The 15,268-nt window shown below is 47.9% G+C and overlaps 1 protein-coding gene across 4 annotated transcripts in view; it reads left to right on the top strand.

Moving 5' to 3' along the window:
• The window catches only part of eps8l2 (EPS8 like 2), a 102,812-nt gene that overhangs the window by 67,213 nt on the left and 20,331 nt on the right, over positions 1-15,268 (top strand). For all 4 annotated transcript variants that reach the window (XM_034176372.1, XM_034176370.1, XM_034176369.1 and 1 more), the window contains 4 exons: positions 1,581-1,651; positions 1,755-1,881; positions 4,595-4,683; positions 4,774-4,848. In XM_034176372.1, coding sequence (XP_034032263.1) covers positions 1,581-1,651; positions 1,755-1,881; positions 4,595-4,683; positions 4,774-4,848 — 362 coding nt within the window. The remainder of the gene's footprint in view (positions 1-1,580; positions 1,652-1,754; positions 1,882-4,594; positions 4,684-4,773; positions 4,849-15,268) is intronic.

Genomic DNA, 15,268 nt, shown 5'->3' with positions numbered 1-15,268 from the left:
AGGGCATCCGACATAAAACCTGTGTCAAATTCCAATCTGGTTATATCCGCTGTGGCAACCCCCTAAAAATGAGATCAGCCGAAAGGACAACAACAACATTATTTTACTGTGCATACAGGAACACAGTTATTTCACAAAAAACAAACACACACACACACTCACACACACACACACAACCGCTTAGTCCAATTAAGGGTCGCGGGGAAAACCAAAAACTACCATGTTAAAAATGATTGGCACCTGTGATGCTAATAGTCAGTTGTGTATCCTTTTTGCTGGATAACAGTCTATAGCCATTTGTTGTAGTCCCAGACATGTCTCCTGAGGAATCCAGAAACTCTTCCAAATTTGATGCTCTTCTGACATGGACTTGGGCTTCAGTTCACCTCATAGATGTTTAGTGTGATTAAAGTCGGGATTTTGTGCAAGCCAATCAGTAACGTTCACTTTGGTCTTCTGGAGATAGTTCTTCACCAGGAGTGATGTATGATTTTGTCTCATCTGACCAAAGGACAGGCTTTTAGTATGTATAATCTTTCTCCAGGTTGTCCTTAGCAGACTTTAGTTTGGCTTGTAGGTGTCTCTCTTACATAAACCCTTACTGACATTTTGATACTGTGTACATTGAAAGATAGCCCTCAGTTTGAACTTCATTTTACAAGCTTTGAGCTTGACTATGTTAAAGCACATCATTGCACCAAAGTGGCTTGTGCTATGGTTCAAAAAGAAGGTCAGTTCTTAAGGGGGCTAGCAATTTTGACCCTGGTAGTTTTTGGTTTTTGTGTTACAATTTTGTGCAACGAGATGCACAATTCGACAGAACACTGGCGCTGCTAGCTGTTAGCACTGTTAGCTGAGAGCGAGAGAAAGTCACGTACCACTGCCGCCGCTGAAATGGGTGAATTTAAGCTACCATATGAAAGTATTAATGTGGATTCTGATACAGAATTACCGTTTCACATTTGATGGATTTGATCATTTGATGGATTACTCCGTGCCCTGACCGCTGTTGTAGTGACGCTGCCTCTGCTTGAAGATAAGCCTCGCCGACCAAATTACCTGTACAGAAAAATAAACCGTGCAAATGATGGAAGTGGATCAGAATGGGAATAATCCTGTTGTGTCTAATGATTTGTGGACATTCATGCTGTTATACGGTTGCAAAACTCCTTTTTACCAGTTCCGCTAACGCGTCGCCGGTAAAGCTCAATTTGCGACCGTATAACCAGCATGAATGTCCGCAAATCATCAGACACAACAGGGTTATTCCCTAAAAGTTGTGTTGAAAACTTTAAATTTCATAGTAGGGCTAATAATTTTGTCCTCATCTGTACCTTTGCCTGGCTATCCTCTTCCTTTGCGGTTGCAGCTATCCCATAAAGTGTGAACAAGTCAAGTGCCAAGTAGGGGCTCGTTCTCTAAACACAGCCCTCTGCTTTATTATTTAGATCAGTATACAGGAGCTGTGATCAGTTTTCATGTGTAGACGTTCCCATCGTCCTTGTATTGATATTTATTTATTAACAAGTGTGTTTACATCACAGTTATTTTACAGAAACTGTTTTTGTGTTCGGATGTAGAGAGAAGTCTGTCAGGACAAAATGACACAGAGTCCTCTGAAAAGTTAGCACAACGCATCGAGAAGGACGTGGTGAGCATTCATGAAACAGTGACAGTTATTCTGCTCTTTCATCCAATGTCTGCTATGCCTTAAATGCCCTTTGTGATATTCTTAACTCTAACATTTGTCTCAGCAAATCCTCAACTGCGCCCTGGATGATATCGAGATCTTTGTGGCGCAGCTGCAAAAAGCGGCAGAGGCCTTTTCTCAGCTTAACCAGCGCAACAAGAGTAAGAAGAATAAGAAGAAAGGACCAGCAGGTCTGTCTTCCTTTCTTCTTTTGTGGTGGCACCAATGCAGTGACAGTATATTCATATTGCTCACTCCTCCATGTTTGTGTCTCTTTGTGTCCTGTTTCCTGGGACGCTCATCCAGTCATGTATGTGTGGTAGTTGTTGCCAGCTTGGAGTTCCTTGTTAAATAAATGCTGTCATTACTAAGGTAATATTATTACTTCTTACTTCCAGAGACAGGTGATATTAATATTATTGGTCATTTACAAATTAACTGTAGAGGCTCTATCTTGACAACAGATGCAAAAATGAGTGGCACAGCAGGTGTGTCTGAATGCATAATTATATTTAGGCAGTGGGAAATATCAGTGCAAACCAGCCTGCTGGAAACAAAGGGGACAGATTATTGTTCCACATTACTTAGGGGCTTTTGCCGGCATAACATGAAATTTACCGCTCAGACCAGTCAGACTGTCATCTGTCTTCCCCTTTAATGGTCCAGAAGTACTGAAACTTAGTCCACTCTTATTCAGAGGACAAACACAGTAGTTACTACAAAGGAAAAGGATTTGCACATGCAGCGCATATGCATGGACTCAACGGTCAGAAGAGACATAACGCTGTATGTTACAGTGACTCACCACTGTTATGGTGCATTTACACATAGGCAAGACGCGTTACAAATGTCATATTTGCGTCATTCTTGGCACATTCCTGACATTCTTAATGTGGCTTGACGTATCTGAATAGGTTTCTTAATAGTGTGTGTTGGTGCGTGATATTTGTGATTTTCGTGGAGCATGTTTTTGGCTATTAAAAATCTTCCATGAATGTCACCCTCATTTTGCCTCATGTCATGGAGGTCGCTACTGAACATGTTCATCCGTCTTGATTAGTGGTGATCCTTAATAGAGTGTGACAGCGTTCTCTGATGTGCGCACATTTAAACCCTGCTGCACTGCATTCAGTTTCATTGCTGAAGTATGCTGAAGGACAGTGATGCCAAGTCAGCTAAAAGTTTCATTCCAGTGCTCCTCAACGCGCTCCTGCAGGTGTTCCACCTGCTGCATGTGCCTGATGTTTGGGAAAACGAGCGAGATGAGAGCCGCGTGAAGCCACACATCTGGTTCTCACAGTCTCCTCCTGCTCTCTGCACCACTCCATGGCACAGAGCCAAACTAAGTATGCAGTCACAAAGTTCTTCTGCTGTGGATTTTGAGGAGCAAACTGGAGCGATCTGAATTGTTCAGCAACTGAAGGGTGGATGAATATGGGGGTGTGTGTGGAGACAATTCGCCTCATTCACAATGTGACAGAACTTAACGATGCACTGTTGCATGCGAAAGCACACAACAGCACCCAACAGGGTGGAACATTATACTTGACCGTGCGTAATGGTTCCTGATAACTCTCAAGCAACACGTGCCATTAATCACAATGCGTGGTAACAGGTTACAGCAGTTCCTGAGGAGACCTGACGCCTCTGCCTCAAATCATCACATTCGTGATCAGCGACTAAGAATGTATACTTCGTAGCATTCGTAACTTGCCATCGTTATGTGTAAACGCAGCTTAACATACAACGCATGTGCATGGAATGAGCAGTCAGAAGAGACATAATGCTGTATGTTACAGTGACCTGTATGATTAACGCAACTGACTCCACCACTATGGGTGAAGATGTTCTCTGACCAAGGTGCAGCTGTTTCAGCCTTTGAGACAGACCTAACATGCAAATTCCCCACTGAATAAAAGTAGTGTAAATCGTTGTCTGCAGTTCTCTGGTCAGTGGAAAAACCGCTCAGTCTGTCCTTCACGGTATTTTAGCGGTCTTGCATGCTCTGCACTTTGATGCAGATGTGGGATTTCTTTTTATAGCCCTCACAAACTAAATTTTTTGGGTATATATATACGAATCACCCTGTCCATGCCTCTGTCAGTCTGACTGTCCATGAGTCTTGCAGGCTCAGCTCTTCCAAAACTCTTTGGTGGATATCAGTGACATTTCACACAATTGTAGCACACTCTATGAAGATGTTCACGAAAGAGAGAACTGGACTTTTGTTGTTTCTCCTGCTTCCCATTATGTATGGGTGATGTGAGTGTTGCAGTGTTTAAAAAGAGTGCTATACAACACTACGCAGTGCTGGACATGAGAGAGAGAGAGAGAGAGATCGAGCAAGTTTTTGTTGGTCTAGGCACAAATTCTTTCTGGTGACTAACAACATAAACACACCATCATTGCACCCAACCACAACTCAGTTTACATGACGTGGGAGCTAGGTATTAAAAACTGTTTCAGGTGGAAACTAGAAATAATGCTTGCTTGTGTCACTGCTTTGCAGCAGATGGAAGATAGAGCTTGGTCACATTTATACATTCAAATTGCAAAAAAAAAACAAAACATTTTGTTGCATAATAATAGTTGTTCCCCTCCAAAGTAATAATATTACTATAACATGCGTGCATGTAAAATATTTGTCTATGCAACTTTGAAAGTGGTGCGGTGGAAACCTGTTTGATCCACTCATGTTTACGTTGTTAAGAAACGACCTCATCAACAGCTCTTTTTTTTTTTTTTTTTTTTTTTTGGAAATCACATTTAGGTGATTGTTTTTCTAAAACGCAGCACCTTGTGACTTTTTAAGCTGGCCAGACAGTGAGAAGCATGCGTGATGCAGGCAGTAACCGTGTAGTCTTTGTGTGGTCATTGTTGTCGCTGTGCTGTGGTTGTTTGCAGAGGGCATGCTGACCCTACGAGCCAAGCCCCCCTCTGAAGCAGAGTTCTTTGACAGCCTGCAGAAACTGAAGCTGGCCTTCAATCTCTTGGTGAGATATCACAGTTCCTATCCTCCCTGGTTTTTCTACCCTCTCTTTATCATCGCTGCCTTATCGTGTCTATCCCTGTGACCCCTGCAGGCTAAACTGAAGAAACACATACAGAATCCAAGTGCATCTGAGCTGATTCATTTCCTCTTTGGCCCTTTGGAGCTGGTAAGCCATAAGTATAGCAATTAATCATGTATCATATCAGTCTAGTACATAGTTAGGTCCACAAATGTATGGATGTTGTCAATGATTTTTTTATAATTTTTGCTGGTTCTTCTCATCCAGAAACCTTTGTTCTTTTTCTTACAACCTTCCTGTGGGATATATGCAGTGATGACATTTGACATCACCCCTTCAATTTCCAACTTAACATGTATCACCCTGTCTGACGCTTGCTTAATCTCCAACACAATCTTAATATACTCTTGCTTTAGAATGACCCCAACACCATTTCTCAGTTTGAACCAACCTCCGGTGCTCCTGGCTTTACTTCCCTTCTACTTGGTCTACTCTTCTACTGTACTCACAGTATATCTGTCTTTCTTTCCATCATGTCAGCCCAACTCTGTCCTTTTACCACTCACACTGCCAACATTCAAAGTCCCGTCTCTTACTTCCACACTTCTAACTTTCCTCCTTTTCTTCTGCTTCCAGACACATTCTCTGCTATTTCTTCTTTTTCTTTGCCCAACGGTTGTCCAATTTCCATCGCATTCTGTTTGACAACAACACTGGTGGTGGTCGTTAACCTGGGCCTCAACCCACCTGTTATGGAAATTCGTGAATTTCCATAACAGGTGGGTTGAGGCCAATCACGATTTGATTGATTTGACCTGTATTTTTGGTTTGGCAAATTTTACGCTGGATGCCCTTCCTGACGCAACCCTGCTCGTTTTTTTCCGGGCATGGGTCCGTCACTCAGAATGCACTGGCTGTACACTCCATGTGGCTGAGTTATTATTTTTGCTATTTGTCATAGCCTATTGCAGTTTACAGCAAATAATGACTGACCATATAGACTGTCACTTTTAATTTAAGGCCAATTACATTAAGACCAAGAATTATAACACTTTTGTACATGGTGCCTGATTTTTAAGAGACTAAATGACATTGGACTATTGACTACAGAGCTGTTTCTCAGATAACACTGTGTTTTTACCTCATTATGTACCTGACAAGTCAGCAAATTATATTCTTGTATTGATTACAAGTGCAGCATGTCCCTTGAAGAAGTATGTCCTATGTAGGCCCTGAGGCACATTGTTGCCCATGCTTATATCCAGATTCTGTAGCACAAAGCAGATGAGTGCTATAACTCCACCAGGATTAGATATCAGTCCTTCACAGGTTACATTTTCAGCCAAGGCCACCACCCATTTACAGTTGGGTGTCCTGAGACAGTGCAGATAAAGTGTCTTGCCCTGGAGACAGACAGGTAGTATGACCAAGAATCAACCCCAGGTCTGCATATTGGTTGACCAACTGCTTAGCCCACTGTCCTACCTAGAGTTCAGTTAAATCATTTGCCAAAAACTGGAAAGACTACAGCACCATATGATGAATCTGTCTACAGCAGGCCCTCCTGTAAAGCTGACCAACCCTGCATGAAGGAATCTATTGAGTGAAGCCACCAAGGCTACCATGGCAACTCTGAAGGAGTAATAGGCTTCTTTGGCTATGATTGAAGAGACTATATATAGTGCAACTTTTTTTAAATGCTTCACTCAAAGCTTCTTATTGTTGTGGTGCAGAGAAAGAATGGTTAAAAAGAAAAAAGTAAAATCTAGGCTGAAATTTGCCCTAAGATATGAGAAAGATTTTGGCCTAGACTTCACGTGGTTTCCTTCTTGGTGTAGTTACAGAAAGAAAACCAGAGAATTTGAGAGCAAGCAGAGAGCATATACCTTGGCCAAAGTCCAACAGTTCTGTTTGTTTGTTTGTTTGTTTGTTTGTTTTTTAATCTATTTATTAGTCTTTAACAGAGTGGCTGGTGGGGGTGCTGTTTTACCAAGTAGAAATAACAAGCATTAGTAGAAATTATTAAAAAAAATATTTAGAGTGATCCTAGAGCCACCTCTTTCTTAGTATATGGAATGAAGAGGACTACCTCTCCAGTAAATTTAATTGAAATCTGTTAATGTGTTTTGGAAACATCCTGAATCATAAACAAACAAACAAACAAACAGAGCCACCACCTTATTTACCTCTTTTGGCAGCTCCTCATAGTCTGAGGGGTTTTCTTCTCCATCTTCATTTTCCTTTATGCATTTTTGAATGTCCGATGAGGCCGATGCCTGGAGCCCGCACTCCCAGACAGGGCGCCCTCTGGTGTTGGTGGGCCAGCAGTACCTCCTCTTCAGCGGCCCACACAACAGGACCCCCCCCCTCAACGGGCGCCTCCTGGCGCCCGACCAGGCTTGTCCGGGTGGCGAGGGTAGAAATCGGCCAGGAGGGCCGGGTCCAGGATGAAGCTCCTCTTCACCCAGGAGCATTCTTCGGGTCCGTACCCCTCCCAGTCCACCAAATACTGGAAGCCCCGGCCCATCCTACGGACATCCAAGAGCCGGCGCACAGTCCAAGCCGGCTCGCCATCGATGATCCAGGCAGGAGGCGGCGCCGGACCCGGAGCACAGAGGGGTGAGGTGTGATGCGGTTTTACCCGGGACACATGGAAAACAGGATGGATCCGCAGTGAGGCCGGAAGCTGAAGCCTCACTGCAGCTGGACTGATGACCTTAAGGATTTTGAAGGGGCCGATGTAACGGTCCTGTAGCTTGGGGGAGTCCACTTTGAGAGGAATGTCCTTTGTGGACAACCACACCTCCTGCCCTGGCCGATACGCAGGGGCCGGGGTCCGCCGACGGTCTGCATGGGCTTTTGCCCTCGTCCGGGCCTTTAGCAAAGCAGAACGGGCGGCGCGCCACACCCGACGGCACTTCCGCAGGTGGGCCTGGACCGAGGGCACACCGACCTCTCCCTCAACCACCGGAAACAACGGGGGCTGATACCCCAGACACACCTCAAAAGGGGAGAGGCCGGTGGCTGAAGACACCTGGCTGTTATGGGCATACTCAATCCAGGCCAAATGAGTACTCCAGGCCGCCGGGTGCGCGGCCGTCACGCAGCGCAAGGCCTGTTCCACCTCCTGATTTACCCGTTCTGCTTGCCTGTTGGTCTGAGGGTGGTACCCGGACGAGAGACTCACCGTGGCCCCCAGTTCCCGGGCAGAAGCTCCTCCAGACTTGCGAGGAGAACTGGGGACCGCGATCGGAGACGATGTCTGTTGGAATCCCATGCAGCCGGACGACGTGGTGGACCAGGAGGTCCGCTGTCTCCTGGGCAGTCGGGAGCTTCGGGAGGGCCACGAAGTGGGCCGCCTTGGAGAATCAGTCCACTATCGTGAGGATGGTGGTGTTACCCTGGGACGGCGGGAGGCCCGTGACAAAATCCAGGCCGATGTGGGACCAGGGGCGATGAGGCACAGGCAGCGGCTGGAGCAGTCCCGATGCCCTGCGGTGGTCAGCCTTGCCCCTGGCGCAGGTGGTGCAGGCCTGGATATAATCCCGGACGTCGGCCTCTAGGGACGCCCACCAGAAGCGCTGCTGGACAACTGCCACGGTTCTTCGCACCCCTGGATGACAGGAGAGCTTGGAGCCGTGACAGAAGTCCAGGACTGCAGCCCTAGCTTCTGGTGGGACGTATAGTCTGTTCTTCGGCCCAGTTCCGGGGTCCGGGCTTCGTGCCAGGGCCTCCCGGACGGTTCTCTCTACGTCCCAGGTGAGGGTGGCCACGATGATGGGTTCCGGTGGATCCGACAACTCCGCTTTGACTTCATCTTCATGTACCCGGGACAAGGCATCCGATCTCTGGTTTTTGGTCCCGGGACGGTAGGTGATCCGGAAGTCAAAACGGCCGAAGAACAGTGACCAGCGGGCTTGCCTGGGGTTCAGCCGCTTGGCGGTCCTGATATACTCCAGGTTCCGGTGGTCAGTGAAAACCGTGAATGGCATGGACGTTCCCTCCAACAGATGTCTCCACTCTTCAAGAGCCTCTTTCACCGCAAGGAGTTCTCGATTGCCGACGTCATAGTTCCGTTCGGCCGGGGTCAACCTGCGGGAAAAATAGGCACACGGGTGAAGGACCTTATCGGTCTTCCCGCTCTGGGAAAGCACAGCTCCTATCCCTGAGTCCGAGGCGTCCACTTCAACCACTAACTGGCGACTAGGATCGGGCTGCACCAGAACGGGTGCAGACGAGAAGCGCCGTTTCAACTCCTTGAACGCGGCATCGCAACGATCCGACCAGGTGAAGGGGACTTTTGGTGAGGTCAGGGCTGTCAGGGGGCTAACTACCTGACTGTAGCCCTTAATGAACCTCCTGTAGAAATTTGCAAAGCAGAGGAACTGTTGCAGCTTCCTACGGCTGGTGGGTTGGGGCCAGTCTCTCACCGCCGCAACCTTGGCCGGATCAGGAGCGACGGAGTTGGGGGAGATGATAAACCCCAAGAAGGACAAAGAGGTGCGGTGAAACTCACACTTCTCGCCCTTCACAAACAGCCGGTTCTCCAACAACCGCTGCAGGACCTGACGTACATGCCGGACATGAGTCTCAGGATCCGGAGAAAAGATGAGTATATCGTCTAGATATACGAAGACGAATCGGTGCAGGAAATCCCGCAAGACATCATTAACTAATGCTTGGAACGTCGTGGGGGCGTTTGTGAGGCCGAACGGCATGACCAGGTACTCAAAGTGACCTAACGGGGTGTTAAATGCCGTCTTCCACTCGTCTCCCTTCTGGATCCGAACCAGGTGATACGCATTTCTAAGATCTAGCTTAGTGAATATTTGGGCTCCATGCAGGGGCGTGAACACTGAATCCAACAAGGGCAACGGGTATCGATTACGAACCGTGATTTCGTTCAGCCCCCTATAATCAATGCATGGACGAAGTCCGCCGTCTTTTTTACCCACAAAAAAGAAACCTGCACCCATCGGGGAGGTGGAATTCCGGATCAACCCGGCGGCTAAAGAGTCCCGGATGTAGGTCTCCATTGATTCGCGCTCAGGTCGTGAGAGGTTGTACAGCCTGCTGGATGGGAACTCAACGCCTGGAACCAAATCAATGGCACAATCGTACGGATGGTGGGGGGGGAGGGTGAGCGCCAGATCCTTACTGAACACATCCACAAGGTCATGGTACTCCACCGGCACCGTCCCCAGATTGGGTGGGACTCTGACCTCCTCCTTAGCCTGGGAACCGGGAGGAACCGAGGAACCTAAACATACCCGATGGCAGGTCTCGCTCCACTGAACCACTACCCCGGACGGCCAATCGATCCGGGGATTGTGTTTTAACATCCAAGGGAACCCGAGAATCACACGGGAGGTGGCAGGAGTCACAAAAAACTCGACCTCCTCCCGGTGGTTTCCTGACACCACCAGAGTTACTGGTTGTGTCTTATGTGTGATTAGAGGGAGTAGGGAGCCATCTAGTGCCCGCACCTGCACAGGCGAGGTAAGCGCCACCAGAGGGAGCCCTGCCTCCCTGGCCCATCTGCTGTCTAACAGATTCCCTTCAGAGCCCGTGTCCACCAGTGCTGGGGCCTTCAGGGTTAAATCCTCAAAGGATTGTCACTGGGAGTCGTGTGGCAATATGGGTATGTCCCACGTGAATGTTTTGGCCCACCCCTAACCCAGTTTCTAGGGGCGGGCGTTGGTGTTTAACCGCTCGGGGCAGTCCCTCACTTGATGCTCTATTGAGCCACAAACAAAGCACGCTCCGCGGGCCAGCCTCCTCTGTCTATCTGGTGCCCTAAATGTGGCCCTGCTCGTGTCCATAGCTTCATCAGCAGGGGGAGCTGTAACCACACGGAGCGTAGAGGCCGTGGAGCGTGGGGAGGGCGGAACTCGGTCGGAACCGGAAGGGAGAGGGACGGCGCGTGCCCGGCCACGCCCTTCGTCTCGTTCCCGGTGGCGTTCTTCTAACCGATTGTCTAATCGTATAACGAGATCAATAAGCCCGTCTAAATCCCGCGGTTCGTCCTTGGCCACCAGGTGCTCCTTCAGAACCAACGACAGTCCGTTTACGAAGGCGGCACGGAGGGCAGTGCTATTCCAGCCGGACCTCGCAGCCGCGATGCGGAAGTCGACTGCATAAGCAGCTGCGCTCCGGCGCCCCTGTCTCATTGACAGCAGCACGGCTGAAGCGGTCTCTCCTCTATTTGGGTGATCGAACACTGTTCTGAACTCCCTCACAAACCCATCATATGTCAGAAGGAGCCGTGAATTTTGCTCCCAGAGCGCTGTAGCCCAAGCGCGTGCCTCGCCGCGAAGCAGATTAATTACATAAGCTATCTTACTAGCATCAGTCGCGTACATGACGGGACGTTGTGCGAAGACGAGCGAACACCGCATAAGAAAGTCCGCGCATGTCTCCACACAACCCCCGTACGGCTCTGGAGGGCTTATGTATGCTTCAGGGGAAGGTGGGAGGGGTCGTTGAACGACCTGTGGAACGTCACTGTTGCGCACAGGATCGACAAGAGGGGGAGCCGCAGCAGCGCCCTGAGGGCGCGCTTCCACCTGCGCGGCGAGAGCCTCCACCCTGCGGTTAAGGAGGACGTTCTGCTCGGTCATTAGATCCAGCTGAGCCGTAAAAGCGGTGAGGATTCGCTGCAACTCACTGATCATTCCTCCTGCAGACGCCTGTGCGCCCTGTTCTTCCATTGGCCGTTCAACAGCCGGTTGACGCCCCTCGGGGTCCATGACGTTGGCCGAGATATCCTGTTGGGAAAGTGTAGGAACACGGACCCACAACAGGGGACGCAAATGAACGGACAATGGAGGAAGTCAAATAACAACACTTTACTGTTGTGAATAGGCACAACAAACACAACGGATCACAACAATAGACAAAGAAGTCAATTCACAGGAATGTGTCACGTGGGCAGGCTCGAAGATAAGAGACGTCTGTCCGAAGCAGAACCGGAACCACACGATTTCCTCCGCCACCGAACCCCGGGAATACTGGAGCCGCCAAGTCCCGAACTCCCAGGTGGCCACTGCCTCCGCGTGTCAGACCTGGTACTGCTGGCGAGGAACAAAAACAGTTAAATGTGGGCGCGTTTGCCCCCAGCAATCCGCACGGCGGGAAAACCACCTCCACCTCTCGTTGGAAGAAAGTCTGCTATACAACGCACAAAAGTAACAAAGGGTTACTGTCAAAAAACCACACAGTCAGCTGAGATTGTTACCTTCTAGGTAGAGCGATATCTCGGCAAAGAGATGGAGATGTCGTCCTGCTGATATACCCCTGCTGATCAGATGATTGGTGACAGCTGTTGTAGGTGATAAGTGACAGCTGTCACCCTGGCTGCTCCTGTGAGGCGGCTGCGCCCTCTGGTGCCTGGAGCCCGCACTCCAGACAGGGCGCCCTCTGGTGTTGGTGGGCCAGCAGTACCTCCTCTTCAGCGGCCCACACAACAGGATGATGATCTTGCACTAAAGTTTCAAAAGACTTGAAGTCTATGTCAGTTTTCTTGAGGGTGTCTTTCAGCTGGTCCTCAAAGTGTTGTAGAGAGCAAGCAAGGGGATGTTTCCAAGATGACAGTTCACTGTAGGGGGTGACACGGGGCAGGCGAAGTTTCTTCAAATCACGTCAATAAATTGTCCATGTTTCACAGCCGTAGAGGAGGTTGGAGAGAACTACTGCCTGGTAGACCATGAGTTTTGTCTTGAGTTTGAGATTCTTGTTTCTGAACACACAGGACAGGAGTTTCCCAAAGTCAACGTGAGATAAGCTAATTCAGTTTTCTATATCTTTTTCGGATGAGCAATTTGATGATACAGTGCCTCCCAGATATGGAAAATTCATGGCATTCTCAAGAGATGTTCCTTTGATTTTCACATCACAGTTTGACACAAGCTGGCCTGAGATTGGTTGGGTGAGAACCTTCCTCTTTTTGACGTTCACTTTGAGTCCATAATGGGTGTATGTGCTGATGAAGTTATTGATAAATACTTATTGATGGGCTGGCAAAAGCTCAGTTGGTAGAGTGAGCCGTCTTGTGACCGAAGGGTCGGCGGTTAGAATCTGGCTCCCAACCAGTCAAAAAAAACCTGCATATTGTCGTTGTTTGCTTGGGCAATACACTTAACCCACCTTGCCTGCGTATGAATGAGTTGGTGGTTGGAGGGGCCGCAGGCGCAGAATGGCAGCCACACTTCTGTTAGTTTGCCACAGAGCAGCTGTGGCAAGTAGCTTACCACCGCCAATGTATGTGAATGTGCGAGTGAATGAATAATGCATCTTGTAAAGCGCTTTGGGTGTCTTGAAAAGCGCGCTATAAATCCAAGTCATTATTATTATTATTATTATTATTATTATTACTTGAGTCTCATCTTTGGTCTGGGTTGGGACTATTGGGGCAGCCATGTTGTCCACATACTAGAGTTCAGTTATTCTGGTCTTCTGAATGCATCTCCTTGACCAAAAATGTGCAAGATTGAAAATACCACCATCCAAATGGCAGTTGATGTCGACCGTGGGGTTTTCAGCAAATATTTTGTAAAGCATAGCAGCAAGTTAGATGGAGAACAAGGTTGGAGTGAGTACACATCCTTGTTTGAGGCCACCAGTGATCAGAAATTCTTCAGACATGTTTTGGTAAGAGACTACATCTGTGATTTCTTCATGGAGGGCTTGAATGAGAGTGATCATGGCCGCCGAAGCGACGCAGGGCACTCCACATTGCAGGTCATGGAACACTGTCAAAGGCCTAGTCCAGATCTTCTAGGAAAAGGAGTTTCCTTTGTTTGCGGGACTTTCCTTGCAATTGCCTGATGCAAAAGATCATGTCGATTGTACCTTGTGAAACTCGGAAGCTGAATTGATAGTCAAGCAGGACTTTTTCTACTACAGTTTGGAGTCTGTTGAACAGAATTCTGGTGAAAAGCTTCCCAGCAATAGAGAGAAGTGATATTCCTCTGTAACTTCCACAGATGTTTCGGTCACCTTTTTTTGAAGAGCTTGATGACGGTTGCATTCTTCAGATCACTCTGTCTGGGAAGCAAAACGGTCCCACACATTTTGCTTCCCAGATATGTTGGATAAGGAGAAAAAGCCTTGACTTCAAGTTGGGTCCTGCATGTTTGAGGAGTTCAAAAGGGATATTGTCAGAGCCTTGTGCTTTTTGGATTTCATTTGCTTTATTGCTGTTAGAACCTAGTGGAAGAATGGATGCATTGACATCCATGGCTGTCAGGGTGTTACAGGACAGACCGAAGAAGATCATCTACTGCTGTTGACTCATGGTTGAGTAGTGAGTGGAAGTGTTCTCTCTAGCGTTCAAGGATTTCAGATTCTTCAGTAAGAAGAGTGAAGGTATCAGCTGATCCGAGGGGTCCTGCAGAGGAGCATTTCAGACCAGAGATCTCTTTGGTTCCTTGGTAGAAGGCTCTCACATTTTGGGTATCTGTGTAACCTTGCAGCTCATCAGCTTTGTTCTGCTATCACTGGTTTTCTTGATCATACTCATCAAAACAATCTTGACTTTTCTTAGAGGTATAGCCAATGGTTTGCTCAGCAAGTTATGTGATGACAGAGAGAGTTTGCCATTCATCATCCAAGGAATTGGTCTTGGGTGGGATGGAGTGAAGCCATTCAGAGATGGCTTGTTCATAGGTTGCACGAATGAACTGGTCTTTCAAGCTGGGTATAGCAAATCTCCTCTGGCTAGGGAAAGATTGTGCTGTCTTTGGTTTGTGTCTGATGCAGATTTAGAGTTGGCTGATGAGAAGCCAGTGATCCATCACACTGATGAGGACATCTTGCCAAGCTCGTTGATTAGTAATGACGTAGTCAAGTATGTGCCAGTGTTTAGAACGGTGATGCTATCACATGGGCCTGAAGTGATTTGGAAGCCTGAAGATGGTGTTTGTCACAAGTAACTCATACTCGGCACAGAGACCAAGAAGGATAAAACCATTGGTGTTACAGCTTCCAATTTCTTCCTTTCCAGTCACAGCGTTCCAGAGGTCTTTGTCATGACCAGCCTGGGCATTGAAATCCCTAAGGAGCAAGAGTTTGTCATTTTGGGGACCTTTGTACATGGTTTGATGGAGGAGAATATAAAATTGCTTTTTGATGAGATCATCAGGGTCAGGCAAATTGTTGTCAAGCAGAGGGACATGGAGGCTCATGAGTCACTCACAATTGGTGGTAGGGGTCAGTGACAGATCGTTCACCAACTTCATCTTGACAGCAAAGCCAGTGCTATGCATCTTTTGATTTTCAGGATCCTTTCCTTTCCAGACGAAGGTATAACCTGCTCCAGCATCCTCAAGCTTTCCTTCACCAGCAAATCTGGTCTTATTGAGTGCAGCGATGTCAACGATGAAATACGACAGCTCTCAGGCAACAAGCGCAGTGCGACACTCTGGGCAGCTGCTTTTCTTGTCATTCATGAGTGTTCTCACATTCCAGGTGCCCAAAATCAGGGGTTTAAAGCAGAATTTGTGGGTTGTGTTAGCATTTTATGCATTTCGACCACAAAGAGGGTGAGCCCACTAAGCGCGGTTTCTAG

This window comes from Thalassophryne amazonica, chromosome 8 (assembly GCF_902500255.1).
Source record: "Thalassophryne amazonica chromosome 8, fThaAma1.1, whole genome shotgun sequence".
Lineage (NCBI taxonomy): Eukaryota > Metazoa > Chordata > Actinopteri > Batrachoidiformes > Batrachoididae > Thalassophryne > Thalassophryne amazonica.
Note: the sequence above shows the minus strand (reverse complement) of the source record. Positions and strands in the feature narration are given on the sequence as shown.